This window comes from Siniperca chuatsi, linkage group LG13 (genome assembly GCF_020085105.1).
Source record: "Siniperca chuatsi isolate FFG_IHB_CAS linkage group LG13, ASM2008510v1, whole genome shotgun sequence".
NCBI classification, from domain to species: Eukaryota; Metazoa; Chordata; class Actinopteri; order Centrarchiformes; family Sinipercidae; genus Siniperca; species Siniperca chuatsi.
In genome coordinates this window covers 1,728,554-1,755,847 of record NC_058054.1, presented here as the reverse complement: position 1 = coordinate 1,755,847, position 27,294 = coordinate 1,728,554, and the positions used below count along the sequence as shown (strand labels likewise).

At 40.6% G+C, this 27,294-nt stretch overlaps 2 protein-coding genes and 1 long non-coding RNA gene across 11 annotated transcripts in view; 1 reads left to right on the top strand and 2 right to left on the bottom strand.

Moving 5' to 3' along the window:
* Window positions 1-384: 384 nt before the first annotated feature.
* On the top strand, window positions 385-13,579 carry LOC122886991. The gene is made up of 2 exons (XR_006380448.1): window positions 385-810; window positions 13,399-13,579. It is a non-coding gene; the product is annotated as an uncharacterized LOC122886991 (long non-coding RNA).
* LOC122886981 (protein NCBP2AS2-like) lies at window positions 13,239-15,259 on the bottom strand. Of its 2 annotated transcripts, none has more exons than XM_044219771.1 (2): window positions 15,062-15,259; window positions 13,239-13,671 (listed from the first exon to the last, which is right to left on the bottom strand). In XM_044219771.1, exons 1-2 carry the CDS (start codon window positions 15,242-15,244, stop codon window positions 13,336-13,338), a joined length of 519 nt encoding a protein of 172 aa, XP_044075706.1. In that variant the 5' UTR covers window positions 15,245-15,259; the 3' UTR covers window positions 13,239-13,335. The 2 variants fall into 2 exon arrangements, with proteins under 2 accessions (XP_044075706.1, XP_044075707.1); XM_044219772.1 differs by lacking the exon at window positions 15,062-15,259 and adding an exon at window positions 13,752-15,041.
* Window positions 15,260-15,597: 338 nt separating this feature from the next.
* The window catches only part of rasal2 (RAS protein activator like 2), an 86,978-nt gene continuing 75,281 nt past the window's right edge, over window positions 15,598-27,294 (bottom strand). For 6 of the 8 annotated variants that reach the window (XM_044219688.1, XM_044219685.1, XM_044219692.1 and 3 more), the window contains 8 exons: window positions 26,309-26,548; window positions 25,141-25,342; window positions 23,208-23,407; window positions 21,768-22,746; window positions 21,114-21,263; window positions 19,304-19,506; window positions 18,431-18,518; window positions 15,598-16,172 (listed from right to left, as the gene is read on the bottom strand). In XM_044219688.1, coding sequence (XP_044075623.1) covers window positions 16,005-16,172; window positions 18,431-18,518; window positions 19,304-19,506; window positions 21,114-21,263; window positions 21,768-22,746; window positions 23,208-23,407; window positions 25,141-25,342; window positions 26,309-26,548 — 2,230 coding nt within the window. In that variant the 3' untranslated portion in view covers window positions 15,598-16,004. Of the gene's footprint in view, window positions 16,173-17,668; window positions 18,217-18,430; window positions 18,519-19,303; window positions 19,507-21,113; window positions 21,264-21,767; window positions 22,747-23,207; window positions 23,408-25,140; window positions 25,343-26,308; window positions 26,549-27,294 lie in introns of those variants that run through there. The other 2 variants (XM_044219686.1, XM_044219687.1) reach the window with 2 other exon arrangements.

The following is a 27,294-nucleotide window of genomic DNA, read 5'->3' as shown; positions in this document are numbered from 1 at the left end:
ACTTGTGTAGGTGCAATCAATTAATTATGGCTATCAGAATTATCAAAAATATTCATAAATATTAACTTTAATGAATAAAGTCCTCGGGGCACCACTCTTCTTTAAGAAGAGAAATGATAGCCGATTAATTGATTCTCATAAAATACACCAAACTATCAATTTGGAACAAATTAAATTAATAACTATAACCAGAGTTACCACCAATAGCTAGCAGGTTGAAGGATTTGGAGTTCAACATAGAGAGAAGAGGTTGGCAAATGACTCACTCTTGTGCAACATTAAAGAAACCAGCATAATTAAACACAAGCATTTATTTAAAACAAAGTAAAGTAAAAACTCTAAACACACTAAACTGCAGAACAAAAGGAATGTGTGTGTGTTCTTTGTTGTGCCTCCGTATGTCTCCCGTGCACGAGCATGAACCCACGTTGTCAGAAACAAGAAAGCATGTTGTGACAACCTGGATTTCGTCACCAGATTTCACCACCTGGTTACACCCCGGAAGCACCCATTTTCACACTCTACTCATCGATTCGTTCCCAGCTCGCGCCACTATTCAACTCTCTTCCGTTTATCTGCCATTGGGAGTGGGGGAGCATTGGCCGGAGCAACACGCTCAGTTGTGCGGTGAAAACATACAGTAGGAAGGTCGTTTAATCCCGTGCGAATCGTTTTTTCATCTGCCGTCACCTGAACTACATTCTCCCGAGTCGCTCCAGATCCACTCTGCGCTGTTGTGTGCGGAAGCCGGACAAACATCCACAACCCAGCAGCAAAAACCCGGACTGGACTCTCAGACTGACTGACTTTGTAAGTGCACAAACTATTTTCTTTTACTTGAAGTTTTCTTTTGTTTGTTTCGTTGCTCAACTGAATTAATTTTGTTTACATTCACAAACTGAACTGAACCTAATCTTTATTTTTCTCTTTGGGCAACAGAATGTATCTGGACTAAAAAAAAAAGTGTGAAAGAAAACCCGTAGTGGAGTTTTGAGTTGGATTATCCTTTGTTTTGTGGACTTTGGGATTTTGGGTTGTTTTGTGAATGTCTTTAAATATATGAATATTTTGGTTTTGCACTAAAATCTTGTGTTTGTGGTGTTTTTGTTGGTTGTGGTCATTCAATGGTAGGGTGTACATTTTGATGGTCTGCATCCTATGTGAGGTTACTATAAAACATGACAGACCAATCTTAAGTGCCAGGAGAGAGACCTGGCTGGCACCCCTAACCAAATAGACTAATAAAAATTAAGTAAGAGAACACAGTCTTTTGCTGTGCAGTATCCGCTTGTAGAGGTCGGAGGAAGCCGGTCACGCCGTCTTTTGTTGTCCCTACAGAGTTAACAGCTCGGCATTAACTTGCTTCATGCTCCTGTTAGTATGTGAAGTTAGCTGGCAGGCTTTGTGTGGTGACTGCTGCTGCAAACTAGACTTGGTTGCAGGAATCTTACGCAGGCTCTCGCGTCGCTGCAGTTTGGTTCGGTGTTTCTGCTCCGAGCAGATTACACGGTGGTGGTAGCTGCCGAGCAGCAGCCCTGTAGAAGAAGCCAGGAGGAGTTTGCTTTCTCTTGGTTAGCGGTGAATTAACCAGAAATCTTAAGACGAAGGCAGGCGCCTGTGTTGCGGCCTAATCCTTTATCCTCTCGTCAGTGGATCTGCGCCGAGTAGACCACACGAGATTCAGCAAACCATCAGGTCCTGGTGAGGAGAGAAGAGTGGAGAAAAGATACAGAACAGTGGCCGCTGACCCCTTTTATTGACATCCGGGTCATAGGTCAGACTGGCCAATTGTTTGGCCAATTGAGTTCAAATGCTCTCCTAATATTCAGTTCAAGTCACACAAAGGAATGAATTCATCTGTTGAGTCCCAACAAAAACGAGTATAAAATGTGTTAAGCTCTTCTGGTAATTCAATTCAGTTCAGTTTTATTTATATAGCGCCAGTTCATAACAGAAGTTATCTCGTTGCACTTTTCCTATAGAGCAGGTCTAGATCGTACTCTTTATAATATTATTTACAGAGACCCAACAAATCCTACCATGAGCAAGCATCTGGCGACAGTGGCAACAGAATCGGTCCAAGCACAGAACCTTGTGAAACTCCATGACTAACTTTGGCATGCATGGAGGATTCATCGTTAATATGTACAAAGTGAGATCGATCTGATTGATAGGATTCAAACCAGCTTAGTGCGGTTCAGTCGGTCTCAGTAATAGGATGTGATGGTCAGTGGTGTCGAATACAGCACTAAGATCTAACAAGACAAGTACAGAGACAAGTCCATTGTCTGATGCAATTAAAAGGTCATTTGTAATTTTCAGCAGTGCTGTCTCTATGCTATGATGCACTCTAAATCCTGACTGAAAATCCTCAAATAAACTATTGTTATTTAGAAAGTCACACAACTGATTGGCAACAGCTTTCTCAAGGGTCTTAGAAAGAAAGCGAAGGTTAGATATAGGTCTGTAGTTGGCTGAAACCCCTGGATCAAGAGTGGGCTTTTTAAGAAGAGGTTTAATTACAGCTACTTTAAAGGATTGTGGAACATAGCCTGTTAGTAAAGACAGATTGATCATATCCAGTAAAGAAGTGCTAATTAAGGGTAAAACGTCTTTAAGCAGCCTAGTTGGAATGAGGTCTAAGAGACAGGTTGATGGCTTAAACGAATTAATCGTCAAAGTTAGCTGAAGAAGGTAGATAAGGGCAAAGCAGTTAAAATATATATCAGGTTTTACAGTTGTTTCTAAGGTTCCTGTGTTTGAAGATAAATCGGTTGAGGGCAGGACGTGATGAATTTTTTCTCTCATAGTTAACATTTTATCATTAAAGAAGCTCATGAAGTCAATACTACTGAGGGCTATAGGAATACATGGCTCAATAGAGCTGTGATTCTCTGTCAGCCTGTTTACAGTGCTGAAAAGAAACCTGGAGTTGTTCTTATTTTCCTCTATAAATGATGAGTAGCAGGCTGCTCTGGCATTACGGAGGGACTTTCTATATGTTTTGAGACTATCTTGCCAGGCTAAACGAGATTCTTCCAGATTGTTGGAACGCCATTTCCTTTCAAGTTTTCGTGATGTTTGCTTTAATTTGTGGGTTTGGGGGTTATACCATGGAGCTAACCTTCTTTGTTTTATTATCTTCTTTTTTAGAGGAGTGATAGAATCGAGTGTCATTTACAGTGAGCCTGCAGCACTATCAGCAAGATGGTCAATTTGGGAGGGGCTGAAATTAATATAGGAGCCCTCTGTTATATTGAGACATTGCACTGAATTAAATGCAGATGGGATTGCTTCCTTGAATTTAGCTACAGCACTATCAGATAGACATCTAGAGTAGGAGTTTTTGCCTAATGGCGTGTAGTCCAGTAATAGCAGTTCAAAAGTTATTAAATAATGGTCCGATAATGAAGGATTCTGTGAAAAGACTATTAAATGTTCAATTTCAATGCTGTATACCAGAACAAGGTCAATGGTGTGGTCAAAACAGTGAGTGGCTTCATGTACACTCTGACAAAAGCCAATTGAATCTAATAATGAGATAAACGCAGTACTAAGGCTATCATTTTCAACGTCCACATGAATATTGAAATCTGTTTTAAGGACTAAACTTGATAAAAGCTCTGAGAATTCAGATAAAAATTCAGAATAAGGACCAGGAGCGAGATACACTATAACAAATAGAATTGGCTGTCGTGTTTTCCAGGTCGGGTGTGAAAGACTAAGAACAAGGCTTTCGAATGAGTTATGATTTAGTTTAGGTTTAGGGTTGATTAATAAGCTTGAGTCGAAGATGGCTGCAACTCCACCTCCTCGGCCGGTGCCTCGAGGAACATGAGTATCAATATGACTGGGCGGAGTGGATTCATTTAGGCTAACATATTCTTCATGACCCAGCCAGGTTTCAGTAAGACAAAATAAGTCAATGATACTCTGATATTAAATCGTCCACTAGTACAGCTTTAGATGACAGAGATCTGATGTTTAAGAGTCCACATTTAATTCTCCTGTTTTGTTGTGCTATTTCAGCGTTTTTGTTTAGGTTTTTATGTATAACTCCTCTTCTGTTAACTTTAGATTTTATTAATTTAAGTGGTTGGGGGGCAGACAGCGTCACTAAGGAGTTTTGGTTGGGTAACTGCTCTGGAAGTGCAGAGAAGCGTGTAGGACTGCATCTCTGCCTCCTGGTCTCAACTCTGAGTTGTCACAGTTTAGGTCCACTAATAAACTCGGTCAGATTTCTGGATATTAGAGCTGCTCCATCCAAAGTGGGATGAATGCCGTCTCTCCTAATCAGACCAGGTCTTCCCCAGAAAATATGCCAATTATCTACAACGTGGCCTCACACATGATGGGGGCGCTCCTGCTATTGTAGCCTGTGATGTTTGTGATCGCCTGCCACACACCTTTGATGGTGTTGGTGTTGAGGTCTCTCTCCAGTCTCTCCTGATGTCTCTGCTTTGCCTCACTGATGCCAGCTTTCAGTCATGCTCTAGCAGTGTTGTATGCTTCCTTGTCTTCTGACCAAAAGGCAGCTTTTTTGGCTCTGAGTAGAGCCCTCACCTCTCCATTCATTCAGGATTTTTTTGTCTTTGTGATCACCACATCATCAACACATTTGCTGCTGTATGATGTCACTGATGATGTATATTCCTCAAGATTGATGTGGTTCTCCTGGGTGGCGGCATCTCTGAACATGGTCTGACAGTAAATTGAATATTTTAGGGTTTTTGAGACATTTGATGATAAATCACTAATTGAATTTATAATAATGGTCAAGTCAGTTAGTTGCAGCACATAAGTAGAAGTACTATTAGTATTATTAGGAGCAGTAGAAGCAGCAGCCACAGTAGTAGTAGTACTGCCTGGTAATAGTAGTAACAGTAGCAGCAGCAGTAGTAATAGAGGTCTTGTGTGTGAGTCAGTGTGTACCTGCAGACACTAGAGGGCAGCAGTGTGAAGGATCTGTTCTACACAGTAACAGCAGTACAGTAGTTGGAGCAGTATTAGTATTAGTAGCAGTAGTAGTAGTAGTATCAGGTGGAGGCGCAGTGTGTTGTTGCAGACACTAGAGGGCAGCAGTGTGACAGTTATAATCCTGACAGCAGCAGCACAGAACAGATAGAAGTACTGTCATATAAACTGTAGTACGAGGTGATAACTACAGCTTTAAAGTGACGGCTTGAGTGTAAAAAACATCTTGGATCAACATAAAGATCATTCACAATATATTATGTAAAATGTTCTGTAATAATATCAAATATTATGTAATAAATAGGAGAGAGTTAGTTTTGGTTTCGCTCAGTCAGGACATGTGGTTGTGTCCTGAAAACATGTAGATACAGGTACAGCTTATCTTTATATCAACTCTATAGAGGAGAGAGAAATATAAATATATATAAAATATATATGAAATATGAATATATATAAATATAAAAAATTTAACTGGTGACTTAAAATCCTGACAGCAGCAGCAACAACACATGCAGAACTTTTTTATGGGCCATTTTGACATGTGACAGCAGGAGAATGTCTGTTTGTAATTAATAACATCAATGAAAATGCGGCAAGGTTCATATAGCACAATTTATACTCTGAGGCAAATGCTTACAAACACTTCAACATTAAAAAGGAAACAGAACAACACAGACAATGTCTAAGAGTGAAATTGAAACAATATTTAAAAGCAGAGGTGGAGGAGAAGTACTCAGGTCCGTTACTGCAGTAAAAGTACTAACACACACTGTAAAACACTCTGCTGCAGTGAAAGTGTGAGAGTGTGATCAGGAAAAAGTCCTTAAAGTATTAAAGCAGTGCAGCGTCCCTGTGGCTGCTGTGCTGTTATATATTCTATCATCAGGTTATTATTCCTCGTGCATTAATGTAAAGCAGGATGTTGCTGCTGCAGCTGGTGGAGCTGGAGCTCATGTTGAACCGGTTTGTATCGGACTGCAGCTGATGATGCTTTTCATTCTGGATCCATCTGCCGATTCTTTTCTCCGTCGATCCATCGATCGATCGATCGGTTTGGAAAACTCATGAAAACAGTGAGAAACGCCGTCACGACGACCCAGAGCCCAAAGCGACGCCTTCACCGTGTCGTCGTGTCCGACCGACAGTCGAAGCTCGACGTTATTAACAAACATCACAGTTATTACAGTCGTTCAGAGGAAAAGCAGCAGATCTGCACATCTGAGGAGCTGCAGCCAGGAAGGGATTTACAGGAGAAACGACTTCAAACATCAAAACAGTTTTCTGTCAATCGACTAATCGACTAATTGTTCCAGCTGTACAAACTGTTGGGGAGTTTAATTTATAACAAAACATATCTTATAAACTCTTCATATGTTTTGTATGAAAAAATCTTAATTTCTAAAGTAACTAAAGCCATCAGATAAATGTAGTGAAGTAAAAAAATAGAACAAGAGTTCTTCTAGAGTAGAAGCAGAAAGTGGCATGAAAAGACTCAAGTAAAGTACAAGTACCTCAAATTTGTATTTAAGTACAGTACTGTACACTGTTCATAATAACGTCACAGAATTTTAGACGTTTTAAAGGAAATTAAGAGTTGATTGGTGTGACGTCAGCGTGGGCGTGGCCTTTGTTGTGCAATTGACAGGTCATTAAGTAATTGGCTGGTGTGACATGTTGAACAGTATAGGGACTACTACAGGAGATATGTGTGTATTCTTTGGTATTTTTCACCATAAAACCTCCTCAAATGTTTCCAGGTGACTCTCCATCACCTGGTGAGTGTTTCCTAATTAATCAATAGTTAAATGACTGTGATATTTTATTTGCTAAACACATTATTTGTTACATTTGAGAGGAAGTAATGTGAAACAGATGAAGTACAGAGTCCAGTCATGGGGTTGTTGAATTGATTTGGTTCAGGTGAGGCGCCCCTGGTCATCTTCCTCAGGTGTGTTGATTCATACTGAGTCTGACAGGTGGTCACGTGGTGGACAAATGCGCACTGATCACTAAACCATAAACTCACTTTAGGGTTTAAATCGGAGGAGAAACTTTTGAGAAATTTTGTTTGTCTTTCAGAGTAACAGCAGATGATGATAATTAAATGTACTTACATTTTAACTAATGTACTGCAGTGTTTAATTAGCACAAAATGTAAAAAATAGTAGAAATATTATCTTATCTGTTATATCTCAGATGCAGTACATTATACCTGTACCAGTCAGGACATGTAGTATTTCTACTTTTACTTTAGTAAGATATTACACTGTAGTTTTTCTTCTATTATTTGTAATGGAGTATTACCCTGTAGTATTTCTACTTTTACTTATCATGGGGTATTATACTATAGTATTTTTGCTTTTACTTGTAATGAATATTACACTTTTATATTTGTTGTTTTACTTAAGTAAGATTTTGAATGCATAACTTATGTGTAATGGAGTATTACACTGTAGTGTTTTTAGTTGAAATGAAGTATTACATTGTAGTACTTAAATAAGATTTTGAAAGCTGGATTTTTACTTGTAAAAGTATTACACTAAAACTTTCACTTGTAAGATATTACACTGTAGTATTTCTACTTTTACTTCAGTAAGATATTACACTGTAGTATTTTTAATTTTATATTTAATATTTTGAATGCAGGACTTTGTCTTTTAATGGAGTATTACCCTGTAGTATTTTTTCTTTTACTTATCATGGGGTATTATACTGTAGTATTTTTACTTGTAATGAAGTATTACACTGTAGTATTTCTACTTTTACTTTAGTAAGATATTACACTGTATTATTTCTTCTATTACTTGTAATGGAGTATTACACTGTAGTTTTTCTACTTTTACTTAAGATAATACACTGTAGTATTTTTACTTGTAAAAGTATTACATTGTAGTATTTGTACTTTTACTTAAGTAAGATTTTGAATGCAGGGCTTTTACGTGTAATTGCATATTACACTGTAGTGTTTTTAGTTGAAAAGAAGTATTACACTGTAGTATTCTACTTTTACTTAAGGAAGATATTACACTGTAGTATTTTTAATTTTATATTTATTATTTTGAATGCTGGACTTTTTGTTGAAATGAAGTATTACACTGTAGTTTTTCTACTTTTTCTACTTAAGTAAGATATTACTGTAGTATTTTTAATTTTATATTATTTTGACTGCAGGACTTTGTCTTTTAATGGTGTGTTACATTGTAGTACTTCTACTTTTACTTATATAATATTTTGAAAGCTGGATTTTTACTTGTAAAAGTATTACACTAATACTTTCACTTGTAATAGATTATTACACTGTAGTATTTCTACTTTTACTTCAGTAAGATATTACACTGTAGTTTTTCTACTTATAGTTAAGTAAGAGATTATACTGTAGTATTTGTGCTTTTACTATATCATGTGCTTTTATTATACTGTAGTATACTTTTACTTTTACTTGTAATTAAGTATTACACTGTAGTATTTGTTGTTTTACTTAAGATTTTGAATGCAGAATTTTTATGTGTAATATTTCTACTTTTACTTAAGTAAGACATTACACTGTAGTATTTTTAATTTCATATTTAATATTTTGAATGCAGGACGTTGTCTTTTAATGGAGTATTACATTGTAGTACTTCTACTTTTACTTAAATAAGATTTTAATTTTTACTTGTAAGACTTGTAAAGGTTTATTACACTGGAGTATTTCTACTTATAGTTAAGATATCACACTGTGATCATTGGGTGTTATACTGTAGATTTTCTACTTTCTCTACTTGTAATGGAGTATTACTCTTAGTATTTCTTTTACTTGAGTAAGATATTACACTGTAGTATTTCTAATTTTATATTTAATATTTTGAATGCAGGATGTATTACCCTGTAGTATTTTTCCTTTTACTTATCATGGGGTATTATACTGTAGTATTTTTACTTGTAATGAAGTATTACACTGTAGTATTTCTACTTTTACTTTAGTAAGATATTACATTATTATTTCTTCTATTACTTGTAATGGAGTATTACACTGTAGTTTTTCTACTTTTACTTAAGATATTACACTGTAGTATTTTTACTTGTAAAAGTATTACATTGTAGTATTTGTACTTTTACTTAAGTAAGATTTTGAATGCATAGGCTTTTACGTGTAATTGCATATTACACTGTAGTGTTTTTAGTTGAAATGAAGTATTACACTGTAGTATTCTACTTTTACTTAAGGAAGATATTACACTGTAGTATTTTTAATTTTATATTTATTATTTTGAATGCTGGACTTTTTATTGAAATGAAGTATTACACTGTAGTTTTTCTACTTTTTCTACTTAAGTAAGATATTACTGTAGTATTTTTAATTTTATATTATTTTGAATGCAGGACTTTGTCTTTTAATGGTGTGTTACATTGTAGTACTTCTACTTTTACTTATATAATATTTTGAATGCAGGGCTTTTACTTGTAAAAGTATTACACTAATACTTTCACTTGTAAAGGGTTATTACACTGGAGTATTTCTACTTTTACTTCAGTAAGATATTACACTGTAGCTTTTCTACTTATAGTTAAGTAAGAGATTACACTGTAGTATTTTTGCTTGAAATGAAGTATTATACTGTAGTATTTGTGCTTTTACTTATCATGGGGTATTATACTGTAGTATTTTTACTTTTACTTGTAATTAAGTATTACACTGTAGTATTTGTTGTTTTACTTAAGATTTTGAATGCAGAATTTTTATGTGTAATATTTCTACTTTTACTTAAGTAAGACATTACACTGTAGTATTTTTAATTTCATATTTAATATTTTGAATGCAGGACGTTGTCTTTTAATGGAGTATTACATTGTAGTACTTCTACTTTTACTTAAATAAGATTTTGAAAGCTGGATTTTTACTTGTAAAAGTATTACACTAATACTTTCACTTGTAAAGGGTTATTACACTGGAGTATTTCTACTTATAGTTAAGTAAGATATCACACTGTAGTATTTTTGCCTTTACTTATCATTGGGTATTATACTGTAGATTTTCTACTTTCTCTACTTGTAATGGAGTATTACTCTTAGTATTTCTTTTACTTGAGTAAGATATTACACTGTAGTATTTTTACTTTTACTTGAGTAAGATATTACACTGTAGTATTTCTAATTTTATATTTAATATTTTGAATGCAGGACTTTGTCTTTTAATGGAGTATTACCCTGTAGTATTTTTCCTTTTACTTATCATGGGGTATTATACTGTAGTATTTTTACTTGTAATGAAGTATTACACTGTAGTATTTCTACTTTTACTTTAGTAAGATATTACATTATTATTTCTTCTATTACTTGTAATGGAGTATTACACTGTAGTTTTTCTACTTTTACTTAAGATATTACACTGTAGTATTTTTACTTGTAAAAGTATTACATTGTAGTATTTGTACTTTTACTTAAGTAAGATTTTGAATGCAGGGCTTTTACGTGTAATTGCATATTACACTGTAGTGTTTTTAGTTGAAAAGAAGTATTACACTGTAGTATTCTACTTTTACTTAAGGAAGATATTACACTGTAGTATTTTTAATTTTATATTTATTATTTTGAATGCTGGACTTTTTGTTGAAATGAAGTATTACACTGTAGTTTTTCTACTTTTTCTACTTAAGTAAGATATTACTGTAGTATTTTTAATTTTATATTATTTTGACTGCAGGACTTTGTCTTTTAATGGTGTGTTACATTGTAGTACTTCTACTTTTACTTATATAATATTTTGAAAGCTGGATTTTTACTTGTAAAAGTATTACACTAATACTTTCACTTGTAATAGATTATTACACTGTAGTATTTCTACTTTTACTTCAGTAAGATATTACACTGTAGTTTTTCTACTTATAGTTAAGTAAGAGATTATACTGTAGTATTTGTGCTTTTACTTATCATGGGGTATTATACTGTAGTATTTTTACTTTTACTTGTAATTAAGTATTACACTGTAGTATTTGTTGTTTTACTTAAGATTTTGAATGCAGAATTTTTATGTGTAATATTTCTACTTTTACTTAAGTAAGACATTACACTGTAGTATTTTTAATTTCATATTTAATATTTTGAATGCAGGACGTTGTCTTTTAATGGAGTATTACATTGTAGTACTTCTACTTTTACTTAAATAAGATCTTGAATGCAGGGCTTTTACTTGTGTTTTTAGTTGAAAAAGTATTACACTAATACTTTCACTTGTAAAGGGTTATTACACTGGAGTATTTCTACTATATAGTTAAGACTTTAAGATATCACACTGTAGTATTTTTGCCTTTACTTATCATTGGGTATTATACTGTAGATTTTCTACTTTCTCTACTTGTAATGGAGTATTACTCTTAGTATTTCTTTTACTTGAGTAAGATATTACACTGTAGTATTACTTTTATTTTTTACTTGAGTAAGATATTACACTGTAGTATTTCTAATTTTATATTTAATATTTTGAATGCAGGACTTTGTCTTTTAATGGAGTATTACCCTGTAGTATTTTTCCTTTTACTTATCATGGGGTATTATACTGTAGTATTTTTACTTGTAATGAAGTATTACACTGTAGTATTTCTACTTTTACTTTAGTAAGATATTACATTATTATTTCTTCTATTACTTGTAATGGAGTATTACACTGTAGTTTTTCTACTTTTACTTAAGATATTACACTGTAGTATTTTTACTTGTAAAAGTATTACATTGTAGTATTTGTACTTTTACTTAAGTAAGATTTTGAATGCAGGACTTTTACGTGTAATTGCATATTACACTGTAGTGTTTTTAGTTGAAATGAAGTATTACACTGTAGTATTCTACTTTTACTTAAGGAAGATATTACACTGTAGTATTTTTAATTTTATATTTATTATTTTGAATGCTGGACTTTTTGTTGAAATGAAGTATTACACTGTAGTTTTTCTACTTTTTCTACTTAAGGTAAGATATTACTGTAGTATTTTTAATTTTATATTATTTTGACTGCAGGACTTTGTCTTTTAATGGTGTGTTACATTGTAGTACTTCTACTTTTACTTATATAATATTTTGAAAGCTGGATTTTTACTTGTAAAAGTATTACACTAATACTTTCACTTGTAATAGATTATTACACTGTTGTATTTCTACTTTTACTTCAGTAAGATATTACACTGTAGTTTTTCTACTTATAGTTAAGTAAGAGATTACACTGTAGTATTTTTGCTTGAAATGAAGTATTATACTGTAGTATTTGTGCTTTTACTTATCATGGGGTATTATACTGTAGTATTTTTACTTTTACTTGTAATTAAGTATTACACTGTAGTATTTGTTGTTTTACTTAAGATTTTGAATGCAGAATTTTTATGTGTAATATTTCTACTTTTACTTAAGTAAGACATTACACTGTAGTATTTTTAATTTCATATTTAATATTTTGAAAGCAGGACGTTGTCTTTTAATGGAGTATTACATTGTAGTACTTCTACTTTTACTTAAATAAGATCTTGAATGCAGGGCTTTTACGTGTAATTGCATATTACACTGTAGTGTTTTTAGTTGAAATGAAGTATTACACTGTAGTATTCTACTTTTACTTAAGGAAGATATTACACTGTAGTATTTTTAATTTTATATTATTTTGAATGCAGGACTTTGTCTTTTAATGGTGTGTTACATTGTAGTACTGCTACTTTTACTTATATAATATTTTGAAAGCTGGATTTTTACTTGTAAAAGTATTACACTAGTACTTTCACTTGTAATAGATTATTACACTGTAGTATTTCTACTTTTACTTAAGTAAGATATTACACTTTAGTATTTGTACTTTTACTTAAAGGTCCAGTGTGTAGGATTTAGTGGCATCTAGCGGTGAAATTGCAGTTTGCAACCATTTGAACACCGCTCGCCTCACCCTCCCCTTCCAAGCGAGAAACTACGATGGCCGTGTAAGCCTCAAAAAAACTGCCCTATCCAGAGCCGGTGTTTGGTTTGTCCGTTCTGGGCTACTGTAGAAACATGGCGGTGCAACATGGCGGCCTCCACGGAAGGGGACCCGCTCCCTCTGTAGATATAAAGGGCTGATTCTAAGGTAACGAAAAGACAATGATTCTTATTTTCAGGTGATTAAACACTGATGAAAACATACTTACAAATATTATATTCCATTTCTGCCAATAGCTCCTCCTAAATGTTGCACACTGGACCTTTTGAGTAAGATATTACACTGTAGTATTTATACTTTAACTTGTAATGGAGTATTACACAGCAACAAATAAAGTCAGACATTTTTAATGATATTTTCACATTGTTTCATTCAAAATATCTTTTTGTCCATCACTTAGTTTTTGATAGTTCCTGGTGGATGTATCATCATTTCCTCTTGTGTTTGATCTGTCGGGACGCGTCATTAACACCGTCCTTAACGTCCTCCAGCAGGGAGTCTCGGATCCTCCGGGCCTTCCGGCTCAGCTCTCCCAGCCCTCCCGGAGCCTCCGCGGCCTCCTGTCGGATCTGCCGGACCGTCCGGGACTTCAGCGCCCGGCCCGCGGCGTCCCTGCCGGCCTGCTGCGCCCTCAGCACGGCCCGGGCTGCGAGCCGAGCCGCGCTGCGGACCGGAAGAGACTCGGACAGTTTCTCCACAACCTGAGCTTTGTTAATCAGAGCGGACAGGAGGTACCTGAGGACCATGGTGACGTCACGACACACCTGCGGGACAACGACTCCGTCACAGAACAGCCGGAAAATACCGACAAAAACACACGACGGCGTGTCAGTGTTAAACTCACCTGCTGTGTTAAGTTAGGAGAGTTATACATGCTACTTCCGGTGGTGTCTCTTAAAATAAAACCTGAAGTCAACTTCCGGAAGAATTAAAATCCCCTGTATTAATCCTAAATGTACCCATAAAAACACACCAACCTGGATGAAGGTGTTTACTTTGATCAGATTTATTTATCTGTGGCTACTAAACTCCTAATTAAGGACTTTTGAAATGTTTTTTAAACTTTTAAGTACACTTAAAGAGGTTCACGGCTTTCCCTGAACTTAATATATAATTAATCTGAAATCATTAATGAGTTTAAGGCGTTACGGGATTTACATAAAATATTTAAGGAATTCTTATTCAGGTATTCAAAGGTTTATTCTAGTAAATGAATGGCTATAAAACCCTGTGATGTTGTAACAGTTTTTTCAATACATTTAACAAGTTTCCTAAACTCTGAACATTTAGCACAGCGTCCGTCTGTGTAGGCTAAACACTTAACACACGTCTTGTTGCTTTGATACAAAATGCACACAGTTAACACCGATTTAAAACCCTTGAACTTCTTTTACACACGAGCTCAAAGACCAAAACAACTTTACAGTCAGATTTACAAACGCTTTCAAGCTGTATGTCAGAACAGAGAACATCGTGTTCTGAACGTAACTTATACAGGCTAAAGTCAAAGCGAACAGCTGTTCATACTGTGAACTGAAACACAAATATATTCCCTGTGTTTTATTCCACTGCTAATGAGAAACAGCTGATTGCAGTTATGCAAATATATAAATCGCAGCTGATTCCCATCAGGAACCGCACTCAGGTGTTTCAGTCGCATGATCACATGTTCTGAAAGAACTCTTTGGGCTGATCTCGTGTGGAAAAGGAACAATATGCCTGCATTTACTAAACCCAACAGAAACAACGATGTAGAGGCTTCAGAAGAAACTACGATGCAGAACTCAATCTGTGATCAATAACAGCTGTCTGCTGTATCAGGGCAGACCTGACTCACAGAAGACTGCAGTTTCTGTCGTTTCAGCTGCTGATAGTGTTTCTCTGTCACTGTTACGACTGACTAAATGTTGCTGTTGGAAGAGAACACGTGTTCGTGTTTTGAAAAATGATTTGATTTTAAAACATGTTTGCAGTGTTTTGTTAGACACAGTGTCTAATGTTAGTTTATTATTGTATTTTGAAAATTTAGTTTTGGGGGGTTTAGTTTACGATGTGTGACTTTGAGCATGAAATTAACCATTTTACCAATTGTGTGTTTTAGGCGTGTTAAGAGTTTAGGAAAATTGTTAAATGTATCAAAAAAATATATCTTACTGAGAAGCAGCATTGAAATGCTGCAGTTGGAAAATTGAAGCTTTTACAAAAAGTCGAAACATCTCTTCTGCCTCCTTCTTTAAGTCGACGTGGACACAACGTTTCGAGCACAAACACCTTCATCTGAGGAAGAGTAACTGGCTGAGACGCGGCCGTCCTCCTGTGCAGATCAGAAAGTAGCATTAAGTCTGCTGCAACTGGAAACTTTAGTATTAATTCTGAACAAAAACTAAAACCTTTAGTCAACAAATGATTATTTTCATATTCAGTTAATCAACGAATCGTTAAAATACGTTTGTTCCTCATCCAAACCCCCAAAATAATCAGTTTATAACAAACACTCACGTCTGAGAAGCAGAATATCTGATTTGCTTGAAAAATGACTTTATTAGAATCAAAATAGCTTCAAAACAAACTTTAAAATCACTTTTTATTCTAAACCGTCAGATTGTGTGAAACATTAAAATCAACCGTTTCCTTGAAGGCGGCTGCTGCGCCGACTTTGTCGCCACGGAAACAACAGAAACGAGACGACAGACTTTCAGGCAGCTTTTATTAACACGTGGCCAGCAGACAGGGTGTGACCTCCGACCCTGATCCGACAGGAGTCTGTTCAGTAGCTCAGCAACAAGGGGGGGCGACCTGGAAGAATAAATTAAAACCCAAAACAACCCGGCAGGTAAAAAAAACAAAGTCCACTCTAAAAGAAAAAATAAAACTAACGAACTTCAGCCTCGACAACAAAAACCAGAAGATTCAAATAAAAACGATAAAAAAGTTGGTTAGAAAAGTCGAGTGTTTGATTTCTTCCTCGCTGCGCGCGCACACACACACACACACACTCTCTGTACACCGAACAGGTCGAGCCTTCAGTATTTACACTCGTATTTATACATTTAAATCAGTCAGTTTAGGCCCCGCCTCTCGCGTCCTGCTCAGCCAATCAGCAGCTGCTGTTCTTGAACTCTCCGTTCTCAGTGATGGACAGTTTGGTGGGGTTGGTGGGTGACAGGCCGTTGCGGAGGTTGGGCGTGCTGTAGCGCTCCTTCACCTGCGTCAGCGCCGCCATCAGCCGCGAGTTCGCCGCGTCCAGGGAGTCGATCCGCTTCTCCTGATTGGATAGAGACAGGTAGGGGGGCGGGACAGGAAGTCAGAGAGGTGTGAAACACAACGAGGGGCTTGTGAAAATCTGGCTGTCGGGTTAAAAACACATCGCAGCACGAAATCGGAGTTTCCTCGCGAGGTTTGAAGAACTAAAACCCTTAAACACTTAATTAGTAGTGTTATTAAAGTAAGACTTTAATAACGCCTTGAACTTAAGGGATTTTGGTTTTCGTTCTGAAATATTTTCAGCTGCAAATTGAGATTTAAATGGATTCTTCTTCAGGTTAAATATAGTGGATTAATAGCTTGTAATACATTAAGCGGTTTCTGAAAGACCAGATCGGGGACAAACTAAGGGATTTTTAAGATGTATAAATTGGTAGATTATCAAATGAAGTTCTGAATGGGTTATCTCAGGGAGGTGTTGAAAATACCTTAGAAATTTCATCTTAATTTTAAGTGAATTTGACCCCTTAAATATATTAGTCTGTTATTTTATTCATTATTATTCCCTTAACATGTAGAAAGACCTCAGTTACATTGTTCTTTAATGCATTTTAAGGTTGAAATGATTCACTTTTATAAAGGTTAAAGTTTCTTAACAAACCTGCAGAACTTAACTTTAAATTGTAGTGGAGATACAAGGTTTCTAAGGTGTTTGGCAGACAGCTCTTAATTTGAAAAACTAAACCCCTTAAAAACCCTTTAATTTATGCAAATTAATGATATTTGAGGGGTTTTGCTTTAAATGAGAATGGACCTTACAGATAACTTTTTTATCTTAAGAGCAAATACATTTTTCAGTTAAGCTGCAAATGTAGTCGTTCATAAATTTATGAACTATAGTATATTAAAGGTATTTTAGTAAGTGTCAGTTTTAAGGGCTTTTGGTTGATTCCTGTTTGAGACAGCAGATACATTTAAAGCCAGGGGAGGTAATGTATTCCAGAAGAAGTTAATTCATGGAAAGATTAACCAGTTTTAAAGGATTATTTACCAAACAGCTGCAAGTTGTTCCTGAATTAAACGTCCACTTTAAGGGATTCTTAAACTGCGCACACAGTCCATTAAAATATTAATACAACAGTCCATTGATTATCCCATACGACCGATATGACGTCAGTATTAACGGGCTAGCTAACAGAACTTTAAGGTGAGAGATAGAGACGGAGTTTCTTAGAGTCAAGCCCGCTGCTGTGATGCGACCTGGACCCGACAGCAGGAAACAGACTGGAGTGGAAACCATCCAGAGGAAGTTTGAGGGCAGCAGCCGAAAACACAAACACAACTAAAAACAAAGAAGTGTTGAGGTCGAAGCTCCGCCGCAGCCTTTCAGCAGGAAGTCAGACCCGAACCTCCGAGTTCTGACTCTCGTGGACCGGAGCGGTCCGAGCGGCCGCCTCTGAGCCGATTAAACCTTCAGTGGCCTCGTTTCGTCTCAACAGACAGCGAAGCTCTGCCGGTTAGAGGAGGGGGTGAAGGGAGGAGGGGGTGAAGGGAGGGGGCAGCCAAACAGAAATAAAACCAGCTCAGAGCTCAACACACCAGCATCTGAACTCACATCTGTCAGCTGATAGATAAATATTAAACACGAACCCACAGCAACAACCTCACTCACTGAGTTTCCCCGATCTGATCATCATCATCATCATCATCATCATCGTGTGACGAGTTGTTCAGCTTCAGGTCGGTAACAGTGCGTTTCATCACAGTATATTAGATAATTAGCTGTCTGCAGTGACGTTAAAGACGCCTCATTTAAAGCACAAATGCCCGACTGATCCAGTGAACAGTCATTCAGCGCTGAGCTCGCAGAAGTCCACTGGAGCTTCTGCTGATTTTAGAACTGAACTTGTCGAAGCACTATTGAAACAAACTGCATATCTGCTCTGTGATTGGCTGCTCAGGTGTGTTGGCGCTCTTTGTTGACGGCGTTTTTCTAAAATAAAAAAAAAAAAAGAAAAACAGCGTGGTGGGGGTGGTGGTGAGGGAGGGGGGCGGGGCTACAGTCACTACTTGCCTGATTGGTTTATTTCACATCCGTTAATGACCTGAAATCAGTGAAGAGTGGATGAGAGGCAGAGAACAGGAAGTAAACGTGAAGCCGCTGGTTTCCTGTCCGACCAGCAGCAGGACTGCCGTACAGAAACCGCATCGGCTCGTTTCACGTCAGAGTAACTTTCCTGTGAAGCGGCGAGCTGCAACCAGCGGCTCACAGCTGTGACTGATGCAGCTGCAGGTGTGTGACCTGCGGCCTGCCCGTACCTGAGCGTCGATGATCTTCTGTTTGGCTTCAATCACCGCCTGCATCTCTGCGTGGTCCCGCTTCAACTCCTCCTCCACCGCCATCAGCCTGCGCGCACACACACACACACACACACACACACACACACACACACACACACACACACACACACACACACACACACACACAGGTAAACAATGATCACACGTCCTCCTCTGCACACGGAGCCATAAATAACCCGAAATGATGACTGGATTGATACGAGTTCCGATTTCTTTAAGATGGAAAGAATAACTTTTTTATCTAAAGTGTAGATGATCATCAGTTAAACCACCGACCATTTTCTGGCTGCACTTTCTGAAATGTGAGGATTTCTTTTGTTTTATGTCACAGTAAACTAAATCTCTTTGGACTGTTGGTCCATCGGATGTTTCCTAAATTAAACCGTCAGTTTGTTCGTCTTAAAGATCCAGTGAAATTAAAAATACATCCTGCGTCCGGTTATTTCGTGCCATATGCCAAATAAAATGCTTTGTTGACATACAGTATAATAAAAAAATATAGAAAGGGACTTGACCATTATTGTATTTTATTTAAACGAAAAAATATGATGAAAAACTTAAAAATATTCCCAAACTATCATCAAAAAGTTCCCCAAAATATCATCGAAATGATCTCAAAATGTTCCCAAACATCATCAATGTTCCCAAAATGTTGAAAAAATATCAAAAACTATCATCAAAAAGTTCCCAAACTGTCATCTAAATATCTCAGAGATGAAAATGGCGGTCTTTAAAAAGCTGCGTTGCTCAACAGTACCGGCAGCAGCAGTATCTTTGGTGTGTTTAGTTTCTCCGCCCTGTGTAGCCCAGAGGGGTGGAGTCAGTCCATACCTGCAGATGATGCTCTTCATCTGGCTGTCCTTCTCCTCCTGCTGCCTCCTCAGTCTCTCCTCGCTGTCCTCCAGTCGGTGTTTGTACTCCAGCAGCAGCTTCTGCATCTGCTGCTCCTGAGCCAGCAGCCGCCGCTCGTACTCCTCCAGACGCCGCCCGGACGCCCGCAGGCGCTCCTTCAGCCGGGAGATCTCCAGCTCGTACTGACGGGGCAGGAGGACGGGGTTAGCTTGATGTTAGAGCATCAACACCAGCAGAGAGCCTCTTATATTTACTCCTGTCATATATTTACTGTCATAAAGAAGAACGGTTTCTGCACGGACTGTGATGTTTGCGGATGACATTGTGATTTGTAGTGAGAGCAGGGAGCAGGTGGAGGAAAATCTAGAGAGGTGGAGGTCTGCTCTGGAAAACAGAGGAATGAAGCTCAGCCGCAGTAAGACAGAATACAGGTGTGTCAATGAGAGGGACCCAGGTGGGACGGTGAGGTCACAGGGAGCAGAGGTGAAGAAGGTGCAGGACTTTAAGTACTTAGGGTCAACGGTTCAGAGCGATGGAGACTGTGGAAAAGAGGTGAAGAGGCGAGTGCAAGCAGGTTGGAGCGGGTGGAGAAAAGTGTCAGGTGTGTTGTGTGATAAAAGAGTCTCAGCAAGAATGAAAGGAAAGGTGTTGGAGACGGAGGTGAGACCAGCGATGTTGGACAGCTTAGAGACAGCGGTGCTGAAGAAAAGACAAGAGGCAGAGCTGGAGGCAGCAGAGCTTCAGATGCTGAGGTTCTCTTTGGGAGGGACGAGGACGGACAGGATCAGGAACGAGGACATCAGAGGGACAGCTCATGTTAGATGTTTCGGAGATAAAGTCAGAGAGGACAGATCGAGGTGGTTTGGACGTGTTCAGAGGAGAGACTGTGAATATATTGGTAGAAGGATGCTGAGGCTGGAGCTGCCAGGCAGGAGGTCTAGAGGAAGACCAGAGAGGAGGTTTATGGATGTAGTGAGAGAGGACATGAAGCTAACTGGCGTGAGTGAAGAGGACGCAGAGGACAGGGTTAGATGGAGGCACGTGATTCGCTGTGGCGACCCCTGAAAGGGAACAGCCGAGAGGAGAAGAAGAAGACAGGTTTCTGCTTTGTGTCCACAGTAAATCTCTGAATATAAGGAGAGCTTCGGCGTTGATGGGAAATAAACTTTATATACATTTCAGAGCTTTCTGATTCTATAAGAAGAGAACTGATCTAGTTAAAATCACTCGATTCGTCCATCTCTTCATATTGAAATGGATCTCATTATGCTGTGTTTGTCTCCTGTTGCTCCTTTTATGCTCAGCCTCCACAGGTGTTTTCAGGTAATGTGGGCGTGTCTGAAACATCCCTGACTCGTTTGTTAGTTTCGCCGTCGCCTGTCAGGTAATTTACTCCTTTATTATTAATATATGGAGTTAAATCCACCTGCGCGGGTGTGCAGCGCCTGTAAGATCTGGATATCACGTGTACGTGCATGAACTATGTGCGTCCTGGTATAAACTGTGAATCAGACGTTAGCCGTGTTAGTTAGCTCGGAGGAAGGCGCGTCGTCGTAAACGAATAAAATATTTCTGTCGGTCTGAAATATCACGCTGCTTAACGATCTGCGGCCGCACCTGAGCCGTTTTTCACAGTCGACCACAGCCACGCTGCGTTTCAGCGGGACTCGCTACATTTTAATTATTCATTTGACAATATTCTGAATATTATGAGTGTGTCAGTTGAGCGTTAAGGGTTAAAAAGACACACAGACGTCACATGTGTAAACACCTGTCCAGGTGTGCGTACCTTCTCAGCGTTCCTGCTCTCCTCTCTGCCCCTCTCTCCTCCCTCCTCCTCCTTCTCCTCGTACTGGCCGTTGTTGAGCACCCAGGCTGCCGTCCTCTCCACGGGAGACATCGCCCCCGCCGCCGCCACCGCCTCCACCGGAGACGCCACCTGAACACAACGCAGCGACACCATCACACACCTGCCACACTGACGCAGAAACGTTTGATTAAAAGCAACAAAATTAAACATCGGGATGTCGAAAGAGTCGAAAACAGGTTTCAAACTATTTGTCAAATTATTTCCTACATTTTCTAAAACTTTTTATTAACACGCAATCGATTGAGACTCGAGTCTCGGAACCAGGAGACTTTAACAGCTTCAGAACCACAAGAATTAAAACCAAAAATACAAATGAACCCCATGAAGCTGCTGAGGGTCAGTTTAATAAACTCTGAAGATCCTACAGATCGCGTTTAACACCCGAAACACGTTCGTGGACAAGTTTTTAAATTTGTGTTGAAAAATAGGAATTTCATTGATAGTTCAGTTATACCTGTTTCCTTCGACACACCTGTCTCAGACATGCAGGTTCTTTTAAACCTGTTAACACCTCCAGTTTCTAACCCCGCCCTGTTACATGTTTAACCTCCCATCCCGGTGTTTCTGCAGTACCTGCGGTGGCAGCTTGGCGGCGCTCCTCGGGGGCGGAGCCACGTTCTCCACAGAGCAGGCGGACTGCTGGACTGGACTGCGGTTGACGAGGCCGGCGGTAGGCGTGGGCTCTGTGTTGGCGCTGCTGCTGCTGCGTAGTGAGGCGCTGTGAGGGAGGGAGCGCGGCGTCCTGGCTCCGCCCCCTACCCTGCTCTGCTGCTCCACCTTGACGATATGGGCGGTGCCCGCCGTCGTGCTCTGACGGGGGATGGCGACCGCCGTGGCGGTGCCCGGCGGGAGGTCGGGCAGCGCGTGGCGGCGCGGAGTCGAACAGTCCTCGCTCTGCGTGCTCCGCCTGCTGCCCAACTCGTCCAGGCTGCTGTTGGACGGCGCGCGACCTTTGACCCCCACCTGGCTGCCGAAGTCGTCGGAGTTGCTGTGGCTGTTGTGGGAGCTCTCGGTGCTCAGGTTCTCGGAGCTGGAGTCCTGCCGCAGCGAGTGGGCGGAGCGCGTGGACAGGCTGTGGGCGGGGTTGCTCAGGTGGTAGACGGGGTTCTGGAAGGACAGCGGCTGCAGGCTGCGCTGCTGGCTGAGCGACGGGTGCAGCGGCCGCCTCACCTGCGGTGCGCTCTGTGGCTGACCGTCTCGGGGCGAGGCTTTGAGCTGGTGCGGCACCGGCTGGGGGGTGAGAGGGTTGGAGTGGGGGTAGTTGAGCGGGGGCGGGGCCTGTCCGATGGAGGCCTGGGAGCCCACCCTGCTGAGGCGGGGCGGGGCCTCGTGGTGCGGTGGCGGGCCCACGGGGCCGTGCAGGCTCTGGGCGTCCTGCAGGTCCACCAGGGAGATGCTGCGACCGTTGGGCAGCAGGTTGTCTCGCTCCTCCGGGTCCGAGAAGCTGGTGTGGCTGGAGGGATGCTGCTGAGCCAGCAGGGGGCGCTGACCTCGAACATAACCCTCCATCAGCTCACCGCCCGGAGACTGCAGGCTGCGGACCTCACCGTGGCTGCAGGAAGTGACACGCACACAAGAGTCAACAGAACATCTACTGAATCTAACGAGCCTTTATTCTGATTACAAATATTATTTTTAGTCCTGACCGCAAAAAAAAGTTCCTCCGCCCTCTCACGATTTGTTGATTTCAAAACATGAAACAATAAAAATGGTGCGGAACGCCTCTCAGCTCGAGAGGCAGCAAGAGAACGAAGATCAGTCTGACTACAGTAAATGTTCCTGTCTGAACTTCCAACATGCAGAGGACAGAAACCAGGTCTATGGATTTCAGCTTTACGGGGGTTTTTGTCTTTAAAGCCCACTAGGAGTCGCCAAAGTCAGAATATTTCCAAATGCTACACAGCAGATTTAAAAATCACTTTCAATGATGTCAAATTTTGCATCGGAGCCGTGACATCACGTCCTGTTTCAGGCTAATGTGACCTTTGCGCTGTCTGTCAGCTGATTGGTTACCTGTCTGCGGGGTCCTCAAAGATTCGCTGTAACCCTGACGACAGGCTGCCGCTGATGTTGTGGGCAGAGTTGTGGTCCTGGAAACGTCGCAGCTGCTGCTGGACAGGTGTGGGAGCGGCCAGACAGCGAGAGATGTCTCCCAGAATCCTCGGCAGCGGGCCCAGCTTCGCTACGGTGGCCTGCAGGAAGGAATTTTCACCCTGGAGTCGCAGTGTGTGTGTGTGTGGATGGTTTGAATGGAAGCACCAGGATGCGGTGGTGGTGGTGGTGGTGGTGGTGGTGGTGGGAGAGCGAAACCAACATGGTGGCAACAGAGAGAGTCGGCCAGACAGGAAGTGAACAGGAGGAGGAGGAGGAGGAGGAGGAAAAAAACATGAGGGAAACTTAATGGAAACAAAAATTAAATCAACTAGAACAACATGCTTCTACCGAACAGAACCACATCAAACACAGCAGAGCCATGCTGAGACTGAGCTCCGACAGGTGAGACAGGTGAGACACAGCACAGCCGGGGGGGAGGGGGGAGGTGGAGGGTGAGTGAGGGGGGGTTTGGGGGAGTTCAGCCCATGCTGTGAAGTTCGGCCACGCAGCGTTAATGTGGTTAAATGGTTAAATGGACTGAAGTGACCTTTGCTCCTGATGTTCATTCATGTTACATCATCAAATGTTTACATCACACACACACACACACACACACACACACGCCATCACTGATCACCGATCAATAACTGCACATTCAGAATCTGGCTGTTTATGGGCCGATGTGTGTGTGTTTACCTCGCCTGCTGCCAGCCAACAGATCCGTGGAGGGAGAGCTGTTCGGGGAACGCTTGTGCTAATGAAACATGCAGCTTAGACAAAATCCTAATGACTGTGACGGCGTGCGAGTCAGAGGGGAACGGGCTGTTTCTGCAGAAACTCGAGTCCTCGCAGTGTTTCGCTCTCCGACGGCAGCTGTCGGTTCTTCCAGCGCCGATGAGAGCGGGCTGAGACTTTGATTTGGAAGCACGTTCCCCTCGATGCCGCCTGCTTAAAGGATATCGAACAACCGATGGCCTACTTTCTCACGGCAAATACTGCCGCTCGACTTCAGAGCAACTGGTAAAAAGCTTCCTGTAGTTCATTTATTTTAAATTATAGTGTGGCTGTAATATTTAATAACAGAGACGCGGTGTAGCCGAACTGTTGGTAACGATTACAGAAACATCTAAATACCTGTAAGGAAACATTTTCCAACTATTTAAATTTGTATTTTTATTGTCAAACCTCACAAGTGGCTTAACAGCGTTTACATACAGCCTACTATGCGAACGGCGTATCGGTAAATAGCATCATGAGATCTTAGCTACGTACGTCCCGGAGTTACCGGCTCATACGTGTAGAGCTGCGGGCCTTTTCTGAGACTCTGCGGCGGCAAAACTACAGCAGCAGCAGCATGGGGAGAAGTTAGTCTCCATATTGGTGACAAGTGCGCGTTTCTTTATGACCGAAGATTTACAAATGTGTAGGACGATTTGTGAGTAATTTATGATGTTCACAAATACCAACCAATCTGAACAGGCTTCAAACTGTTTTACAAAGAAATCTATCAGTTTTTATATATTTTGTATCTGTAAGTCCGCAGATCGGGTGGATTGAGTTACATTTGTGTGTTGAGGCTCTTTCCACAGTTTCTGCGTTGCGTTTAAGTGCTGGTGAAAAACTCGGGCGTCCGATTTTTCGTGGGAAAGGCTTCTCGCTCTTTTGTCACCAATACTGAGAGTAATTTCTCTCCATACAGGAAGCTTCATCAATCTGAGGCGGAGCTGCTTTTAGTCCGAGTTTAACTTCAAAACACAAAGTCTCCTGCGTGAGTCAATTAGCAGCTGCACACACACACACACACACACACACACACACACACACACACACACACTGGTCGTGATGCTGGTACCTTGTCGAGCTGAGAGACGACCTCCCACAGCAGAGCGTGCAGGACGGACAGCTCGCGGCCGAGGTCGATGTAACCCTCGAAGCCCGGCGTGTTGGACAGCGTCTCCTGGTTGGAGATCTCCGACAGGAAGCGCATCATCCCCGCCCACTCGTGCTCCAGGAAGTCGTTCATAAAGGCCATGTACTCCTCTTTGTTTCCAAACCTGAGGACGAGACACAGATAATCTTTCTTTTAATGTGTCCGCTGTCCTCAGATCCTTAGTTTCATCCTTAAACTTCGCTTCCAGGGTCAAAGCGGTTTCTTATATTTTAGTGCACAAACATCCTGAACATTAAGAATAAGAAACTGATGAACAGAAAACGAGTCCAGAAGAGATTGTGGATGGAAACCCCGTGGAGACCTGAACCCCGTGTGGAACGTCACCTTTAGGACCCAAACCTGCTAAACCTGATTGGTACTGCAAAAACCCAACCCAAGAGCCAAAGCTATGTTTTCATGCTCATTACTGCCCGTTAGCTGCCCGTGCTAAAGCAACGCATTCGGCCTCGCGGATCCTTTAGCGACATCGGACACACGTGGACGGTCCGAGTGAGGAAGAGGAGGAAGTAAACTCAAGTTTAGGAATTCTGTTCAGCACTAACTGTCAGACCTGCACGACCCGACTGCAACAGATAACTCATCTGGAACTGCAGTTGAGCGACGGTGACGCCTCGGGATCAGTCGGCTCCTGGTCTTTGTGTGAAACGGAGTCCACCTGAGCTCGACCGGCACAGTTTCACCCTGATGTTTCCGACCGCTGTGACCGAAGCGCGTGCTGGCTCTGCTCTGGGAGACACGCTGTCCAAAGTGCTTAACACGGACATCATCTGCTCAGACCGATGCTGTTCTGTTTGACTCATGGACTTCCTGAGACTTGAAGAAATTAACTTTGGAGTTATTAAGAGGATCAGCTGCAGCTGTCATCTGATGAGATGCAGATGGAGTCTTTATCTACTTTCTGTCTTACAGCAGTTCTGCTTCATTCGTCTCTTATGATGGACATTTCTATACTTCTGTAATACTGTACTGTTCTGTGCTTGTTGAGCAGGATTGGGGGATAAACCGTCCAGCATCATCCCTTCTGAAAAAGACATTGTAGCGCGGCTGCTGGCGACCCGCAGATACTCACTTGGTGAAGTTGGCGAGGTTCTGGATGACTTTAGCGATGAGCGTGAGCGTTCGGGACGTCCGGTCGTCCGGGTATTCCTGCATCAGGTTGAAGAGCGACGGCGACATGATGGCGGGGCAGAGGAAGCGCAGGAACAGCGAGGCGCTGATCAGACGCTTGCTGATGTCCTGCTGGTGGCCGCGAGCGACGCACTGCTGCTTCCACGACGCAAACACTTCCTTCAGCTCCCGAGGAAACACACTGCGGAGACGGGAAGGAAGGGTCAGGTTTCTGCTGCTTCAGAGGACACTCCTAAAGACAGTAATGTCATTTCTGTTGATGGAAAGACAATCAAAGCTTTTTCTGGGTTAAAATGTGTCTCTCACTCACAACGAGTCAAAGCTATGTTACAGACAGTACAAGCAAGCAGTGGAAATACACGTCCGAACCGCAGGCGGTGAATAAGCCGTAATTTACCCCTCAAACACCGGTGACGTCCAGCCTGGAGACATCCTGAATTTGTCCATTCATTTGAAAATCTTAACCCCTTAATTAACAAATTAAGTAGATCTGAAGGGCTTCATGAACGTGAAATATTTGACAAATCCATGAATGATGGACTTTAAGGTGTTACTCATTTTGGTTCACGTTTGGTCTCAATGAGATTTTAATAGATGTTTATTCAGTATTCAGGTATTAAAGACAGGTTTAAGACAAAGGAATGGAAACATTCATGCATCGGAAAATATATTAAGGCCTTTTAGATGCGTCAAGCACTTTGAGAAGAAACAACATCTTTCAGTTAAGGTCAAATTTAGGAGTTCAGGTTAATTAATCAATAAATCAAAGGATAATAATAACGATTTAAGGGCATAAAAACCTCTAAAATGGACTAAATAGCATTCAGGTCTTCCCTGAATTAAAGTTCTCTTTAGGTAGAAATTAAGGGATGTTTTTCATGCAAATTGGTCAGTTTTGAGGGATTTTTGCCTCTTACAAAAACCCTT